Source organism: Tupaia chinensis, unplaced genomic scaffold (genome assembly GCF_000334495.1).
Source record: "Tupaia chinensis unplaced genomic scaffold, TupChi_1.0 Scaffold000161_3, whole genome shotgun sequence".
Taxonomy (NCBI): domain Eukaryota; kingdom Metazoa; phylum Chordata; class Mammalia; order Scandentia; family Tupaiidae; genus Tupaia; species Tupaia belangeri.
The window spans coordinates 746,967-755,171 of NW_006159634.1; the positions used below are offsets into that span (position 1 = coordinate 746,967).

The window sequence follows — 8,205 nt, forward strand, 5'->3', positions numbered from 1 at the left end:
CCCCCCCCACCCCCCCACACCCACGGGTCCCCACGTCCTCTCCACACCCACGTGTCCACACGTCCACTCCGCACCCATGTGTCTGCACGTCCACTCCACACCCACGTGTCCCCACGGCCTCCCCACACCCATGTGTCCCCACGTCTTCCCCACACCCACGTGTCCCTACGCCCTCCCCGCACCCAGGTGTCCCCACGTCCACCCCGCACCCACGTGTCCCCATGTCCTCCCCGCACTTTATGTCCCCTTCCTCCTCTGGCTCCCTGTTTGTACTGGCGGGCTTAGAGTTCCAGAGAGCTCCCTCAAGCTTGTGTCTCTGGGAAGACTTTTGAGAGGGATAATGGGGTAAAAACTACCAGTTTGGTTTTTTTTTTTTCTGTTATCTTGAATCCTGAAATATCCCTATCCTTGATTGTTAACATTTTTTTTATAGGAGAACAACAATAATTTATACTGTCTGGAGTAATTCCTACTTCAGTGGGTATGGGCTAGATAGGCTACTTCTGTAACTGAGAGTTATTTGGTCCAGTTCAGCAGAAAGTAGCAATTTTTTAAATAATTATTTTTTACTTAATTTTATTCATCATCATCATTATTGCTTTAATTTAAACAGAGAGAGAGAGGGAAAGTGAGAAAGTAAGCCACCAGTTCTGGGACTTGAACCATGGTCGGCCATGTGGGAGTCCAGGACCTCAACCACCATGCCACCTGCTGGCCCCAGTAGTAATTTTTAAAATTTTCTTTTGTAATCATGTCCTTATGGTAATACTGTTACCTGTTATGAAATTATTTTACCGTGTTACGTTTCTTTTTACTTTTTCTAAATCCTTGTTTACACTGTGATCGCCCCTGTGCTAAGTGATGCTCGATGTGCTGAGCTGCACACGGCAAGCCTGTGGAGAGAGTCTGCAGGTTGCAGTGCGGTCTCCACATAACCTTGTTCACCACATAACCCCGTTCTAGCTGTGCCTCTTCTGTAGGGCTTTGCTTGATCGTTGGACGTATTTCCGTTTCAGTAAGTGCATGTATGACGGCATGGACAGGTGGACAGCTCACAGGTCTCATTTGTAGTTCAGAAATAAGGCCGTTCAGATGCCTTCACTTGTAAATTATAATTTGCTATTTTTCAGAGTGTGGTTTTTGAGACGTCTACCAAGAATGAAACCATAGCACAGGAAGATAAAACCAAGTTGCTAAAAGCGGCTTTTCTGCAGTACTGCAGGTATAGCACGTTTGTTCAGTTATGGCTCATTTACCTCTGAGGGGACATGTTACTGAATAAAGCTCAGGATATGGTTCTGGGCTCTAGCACTGCCACAAGTAGTTATTCTGAACTTGGTGCCACGGGAGGGTTCTCGCTGGCTAGGTCAGGGGAAAAGCACGCCATAACATCCCTCCGCACTTGCTAGAAAACAGTGCACCATTGAAATGGTGATCACGCAGACAGCCTGCCAGGGCCCCTTACATGTGATGCGAATGGGTGAGTAGCTCGTGAGTTCCATCCGTGGTGTAAAAGAGAGCTGTCAGTCGGGTTTTGTTGCTTAATAGTCCCCACAAAACGTGGTGGTGGTATTTGCTGTGGCTCACAGGTCTGTATTTGGCCATTTGGGGGTGAGCTTGGGTGGCAGTTTCACTGATCCTCGCTAGTCCCATTGTGGTCAGCTGCCAGGCGGCTGCTCTGGGCTGTTTGTGAAGGACCCCACAGGTCGAGCCGTGGTCCCTGTAAAGTAGGGTTTTGCAGCCCCGTTGGTATTGGCCTTGGCTGCCAACCTCTGCTTTGTCGTTTTTCTTTTTCTGTTTTAATTTACCAGAGAGTGAGTGCACTTGCTGGAGAGAGAGAAAAAGAGGGAGAAAGCACCCCCAAAGGGATGGCCATGCCACAGTCCCTTCTCCATTCTCCTCTTGGGATTTTAGGCACGCACACACACACATCCCAGTGTGTTTTTCAAGCCTCTGGGTCCAGGACTCGAACTGCACATTTGGCCATGTGGGATTCAGCAGCCTCAGCTGCCACACCACCGACTCTGCTCTGCATAGCCTCTCAGCATCTGCAGTGCAGGTGGCCCTGGGCTTGCTTATCTGTGTAGGTAAAAGCAGCCTTGCACAGGCACCGAAGTCTCCACTCAGGTGCCGTCTGCTAATTGCAGAGCCAGTCGGCAGGTTGCACCATGGTGGGAGGGCGCGCGCACGTGGGCAGGAAGTGCCCACTGCCCATGTGCGTGCGCCTCCATCACACTTGCCAATCTGATGCTCTGGGAGGTCCAAGGTGAATCCAGATTCCAGTTTATCCTTGATGTAGACTGTACATACCGTGTGTTCAGGTAGCTTCCTTAGAAGAGTAGAGAATTGGGAGCAGCAGATGGTGTAATGGTTACGTCCTTGCACTCCAATGTAGTTGACCGTGGTTCGAATCTGGGACCTAGCGGCTTAAAACTCAGGGTAGACATGTGTGTGTGCCTGCCCAAAATTCTTGCTTTCTGTCTCTCTGGCGAGCACATGTGCTTTATAGCAAAAACAAACAAACAATAAACTCAAAAAAAAGAGCAGAGAGCTGGCCAGCGGTGGCGGCACAGCAGTAGCACAGCACTGTGCTACCTGAAGGCCACTTGCAGGTCCCGGGTCCATCCGTGCCCATGGTCCTGGCTGCCAAGGCCTCGAGTGAGCGTTCTTTTTCCCTCTCTCCTTTGGAAGAGATAATTAAGTAAACTTATTTAAAAGTGTCATGGGTCAGCCAGTGGCCCGGCGGTTAAGGTGACTGGGTCCCACATGGGACGTGCATGTGCACCCTCCAGCAACATTTCTTTTTAAATAGAAAAGAGAAAGGGTGCAGTAAGTTCACATTTTGTTCTATATGTACATATATATATATATATTTTTTTTTAAAGCGATATTCTTGCAATAGAGCACATTCACTTACTGGAGAGACAGAGAAAGTGAGAAATTACCCCTCTACACAAGGAGGGATGGCCACGTTGCAATCCTTTCTCCATTCGCTTCTCGGGATCTTGGGCACGCACGCACACATGCCCGGCGTGAGTTTTTTTTAAGCCACCAGGTCTGGGACTCAAACTGCAGTGAACTACATGGGAGTTCAGTGACGTAACTGTTATGCCATCTCTTGGTCCCCATGTTTTAATACATACTCAGGAAAATCGTGACCCGGCTTCTGCTGTGCCCTGATTAGTGTGTGAGACCTTGGACAGATTGCTTAATGCTCCTGGCATCCCTTTCTTTCTAACGCGCTGAGTGGGGTGGGAGTTGGACTGGATGAAGGATCACCATCTGTCAGCTCTTCCTTCTGAAGAAATAAGCAGTTTACAGCCGCCATTTCCCTCAGTTCTCGGCTTGCGAGCCCACAGTCCCACGCCCAGTGGCACTGACGCACCGTGGCTCATGCTCACCAGAAAGCGGTTAGCTAGACCCTAACAAGCTTCGGTGGTGTCAGAATTCCGTGCCTCTTACTGATCTACCAAGCTCAGCCTCTTTCCAGAAGGGGGCACCATTAGACAAGGGTTTGTTTTTATTGTAAATATTATTCTCATCTAGTTCTGTTGCATGGCTCAGTCTCATTGCTAAGATCTGGATTAAAATACTGTGGTTCTTGCGCGAGCTTGCCTGTAAGTGCAGTCCCGTCAGGTGTGTGGCATCCCAAGGTGGAAATGAAGAGCAGCAGGCACCTCAGTCATCACATTGGCCCTGCACCTGCCATGGTCCTGCCGCTGTGGGGTTTATTCTCTCACAGCCTTGGAGTCCTGAGACCTGAGGTTTGAGATCAGGGTGTCCCCAGGGCCTCTTTCTTCTGAAAGCCATAGAGAAGACCCTGTCCTTGTCTCTTTCCTGCCTCCTGGTGGCTGCTGGCCATCCTAGGTGTCCCCTGGCTTGCAGATGTGTCCCTCCAGTCCCTGCCTCCATTGTCACCTGTCACTTCCATGTACCTGTCCTCACATGGTTTTCTTTCCTTTTTTTTTTTTTTTTTAGGGCACATGCACTCGCAGGAGGGAAAGACAGCGACAGTGAGAGGGAAAGTGAGAAATCACCCTTCAGTGGGATGGCCATGCCACTATTCCTTCTCTGTTCTCCTCCTGTGATCTTGGGCACACACACACACATGCCTAGCATGAATTTCATGCCACTGACTCTGGGATTGGGAGTCTAGCGACGTAACTGCTATGCCATCACTCTGGGATTGGGAGTCTAGCAACGTAACTGCTATGCCATCTGCTGGCCCCATGCGGTTTTCTTATAAGGACAGCAGTCATTGGGTTTAGGGCCCATCCTAATCTTAATTTATGTGACTATGTCTTAAAAACTTTATTGCCAAGCAAGGTCGTGTTTCCAGGCACTGCGGACGTGCGCTACTGGGAGATGCTGTTCGACCCGGGCGGTTCTCTAGGATGGTCAGCAGGCGTGGGGAGAGTTGCTGAGAAAGCAGTCACGTCAGGAGGGGGCCACCGGGCCCTCAGCATGGCTGTGCTGGCCTCCGTTGCTCAGCAGCCGTGCGCCAAGCGAACAGTCGTTTCTGGGGAATGGAAGCCAGTATGGAGTCTAAAGTAGACGCTCCACCTAAGACTTGCCCTCGCTTCAGAGCAGGGCTCCTCAACACCATTGTATCGACGTCTGAGGGCAGGTAACTGTGTTGGGGTCTGTCCGGTGCACTGTGGGCGGTTCAGTAGCCCCTGCATGCTGGCAGTGCCGTTTCTCCACCCGTGGCCAACCAACCTGATCTTCAGACTTTGCCAAATGCCCCCAGACATCAAAGTTGGTGGGTAACACTGTAATTGTTATCCAGCAAGACTTTTTGCTAAGGTAATAGTTCATAGTGAATTTCTCTGAAATGAATTTTTGTATTATTTTAGTTTTCATTTAACTTAGTTCAGTAAACGTAAATATAAAATCTTTTGTTTGACAGAGTTTTAGGAAACTCGCTCTGGGACTCCTGGTCATCTTGCTGTAGTCTTGTCTTCCCATAGTCTTATAGCAGCTGGGCCTCCCGCCTCACCTGGCCTCTACCCTTGCAGGGAGGTTTTCTACCTTTCTCTAGTCGGCTCTGTTTCCTGTTCTACCAGGAGACCACTTGAGCCCTCTCCTAACCTCCAGCCTCCCCTCTCACTCCCCGTTCTGCACATTAGCATGGTAGCCTGCTTTGCAAAGATCAAAGAAGCAGTTAGGTAAGAAGTCCCTGAACCCACCGCCTCAAGCTCATGCCGTTCCAGCTCCTCTTCCTCTTTCTCTCCTGGGGAAGGGGAGGTGAGTCTTTGTTCTCCCAAGACGGCTCTCCGTGTCTTGGTACCGAGAGGCCGCTCTCTCCTGCTCCTCTGGAGGCCACACTCACACTCTCAGTTATCCCTTCCCGCTGTCTTTGCTGCTCCTTCTTATCAACAGTTACATCTAATCTGCCTTTTCTTGAAGTGACCACCTTAGACTTTGTGCCCCTTTTGAGCTAGGCCATATCTGCTTGTTTCTGCTCATAGCTCACCCACTTAGGTGGTGCCTGCCTTTGCTGTGGTCTCTACTCCCTGCGGTCTTCCTCCTCCCGTGACTTCATGACTGAAGGCACGCAGCAGTACACAACCTGGGCCGTGACGTCCACACGGACGGACCTGGCAGAAGCAGTGTATTTCAGGAGCCTCTGTTTCACCATATCCAAACCTGAGCTCGCCTTCTCCAGGCTCGTCCTCCCAGTCCACCTCGCTGCAGCCATGAGCCCTCCCTCTGTTCAGAGTGAAAACAGAGGAGTCACCCTTATGCATCAGGCCCAGCCAGTTGCCAGAGCTCTGCAGTGCCCACCTTACGGAAGCTTCCTCCGTCCTGCCTGAGCCGCACTCCAGTCCTCACTCCATGTTACACATCGATCGTTCGGGAAACTGAGTAGATCTTGTCACTCCCTTTGTGGTGCCTCCCATCATCCTTCAGGTTAAGTACAGATTCTTAACATGGTCTATGAAACTCCTTATTTGCAATTCATTCTTTCTGACTGTAACTGGCTTCTTTTTTATTTAAATTGTGGTAGTGAGCACATGTACGTCCATGAGAGAGAAAGAGAAGTGCCCTTGGCAAGGTCCTGTCACGCTGTGGTCCCCCTTCCCCAGCCCTCCAGCTTGCTGGGATCCTGGGCATGTGCGCCCCCGACCCACCCGTTTTCAGGCTAATCCCAGGCTCTGAGCTCGTGGCCCCCTCGTGACCTCAGCACTGTGGTTCAGTTTGCTCCTGACCACGGCCCAGGATGAACCGTAACTCATTTCCTATGCGAGCCATGCCCTTTTCCTTCCTGGGTTTATTGCCCTCCTGGTTGTCCCCACTTTCTCTGACCAGCTTAGAAGAGGCTGCTTCTTTTTGCAGTCAGCAGTCCCTAAATCGTTTGCCCTGGGAGCTTTTATCTGAACCCTCTTCCCTGCGTGCTCTCAGCTTCTCCCGGGGCTTTAGTCCTCTCCTGAGTGCAGGCCCCCTTCCTGCAGGCCAGAATGTGTTCTGCATGCCACAGACATCCTCCCGTATTCTCCCTGCCCCCGTGACACATCTTTGTCTGTCAGGTTTTGGTGTCCCTCCCATGTACTCTAGAGCTGGCCTTCCCCCTCCTTGTGCGTCACACACTATGCGAGTCACTACAGTGTAAATGCCTGCTTTTAAGTACAAGACTCAATTTTAATATCTTGTTTATAATTCTGTCAGGCCACTACAGTGTAAACGCCTGCTTTTCCAGGACACCGTGTACTTCCTGAAGTACAAGACTCATTTTTAATATCTTGTTTATAATTCTGTCAGGTTTTTGGGAAAGTTATGATGTATTTCTCTATATTTTTCTATGCAAAAATTAATCATGATGGGGCCAACAGATGGCATAATGGTTATGAGGCTGAACTCCCATGTAGTCGACAACAGTTTGAGTCCTGGACCCGGCGACCTAAAACTCACGCCAGTCACATGTGCATGTGTGCCCAAAATCTCAAGAGGAGAATGGAGGAGAAGGAATTGCAGCATGGTCGTCCCCCTGGGGGTGATTTCTCGCTTTCTCTGTCTCTCTTTGTCTCTCTGGCGAACACACACGCCCTATAGCAAAAATCTCTCTTAAAAAAATACATCATGACTTTCTTGATGACCCAGTACATTCAGCTCCTAGCATGTTGTAAGTATTCAGTCTACGTTTGTTGCATTAATAAATGCCTAGTAGTTTTCTCCCTTTTAATTAAATCAGTTTCATAAAAGTAACTTTGGGTGGGCCAGCCACGTGGTATAATGATTAAGGCAGCTGGATCTCACATGGCCGACTGCACAGTGGCTTGGAAAACATGCCAGGTATGTGTGCGTGCATGCCCCAGATCCTGAGTGAATGGAGGAGTAGGGATTGTAGCATGGCCACCCCCTGGGATGCTTTCTCACTTTCCTGCTCTCTCTCTCCCCCTCCCTGCTCTCTCCCTGGAGAGTGCATGTGCCTTATAGCAAAATTTAAAAAAATAAAATAAAAAAAGTAACTTTGGGCTAAAGCCTATAAATGAGACTCTTAACTTCATATTCCCTTTTTCTCGGTGAGTTTTAAAAATGTTTTGCCTCCCCTTTTCTTTAGCATGCTAGAGGATGTGTGTACTCATCAGAGGGAGACACAGAGAGCAAGAGAGGGAGGGAGAGAGAGAGTAAGATCACCCTCCAGTGGGTGTGGCCACCTGCAATCCCTTTTCCTCCTGCTCTCAGGACTTTGGGCACACGTGCACACGGGCCTGGTGTGATTTTCAAGCCACCGAGTCCAGGACTCAGACTGCATAGTCAGCCATGTGGATCCCGCCACCATAACCTCCATGCCATCCGCTGACCCTGTTTTGCCTCCCTTAATGCCTTTTTTTTTTTTTTAATTCCCAAGTTGGTACTCGCACTCACCAGAAAGACGGAGAGGGAGAAACCATCCCCTGATGTGGTGTGGTTATACTCCAGGATTTGCTCTTCCATTCCTTCATCTTGTCAGGATTTGGGGCATGCGTGCAACACACTCCCACCTATTTTTTCAAGATATTAGCAAGGAGGACCAGCAGATGGCATGGGGATTACATCACTGGACTCCCACGTAGTCGACTGCAGGTCAAGTCCCAGACCTGGTAGCTTGGAACTCATGCCAGGCGCGTGTGCATACGTGCCCAGAGTCCCGAGAGGAGAATGGAGGAGAAGGGATGTGGCATGACCATCCTCCCTGGGGGATGATTCTCACTTTCTGTCTCT

General features: G+C 49.9%; 1 protein-coding gene across 1 annotated transcript in view; it reads left to right on the forward strand.

Moving 5' to 3' along the window:
* Positions 1–8,205, forward strand: part of NUP133 (nucleoporin 133) — a 56,049-nt gene that overhangs the window by 22,646 nt on the left and 25,198 nt on the right. Inside the window, exon 12 of the mRNA XM_006146013.3 lies at positions 1,131–1,222. Coding sequence (XP_006146075.1) covers positions 1,131–1,222 — 92 coding nt within the window. The remainder of the gene's footprint in view (positions 1–1,130; positions 1,223–8,205) is intronic.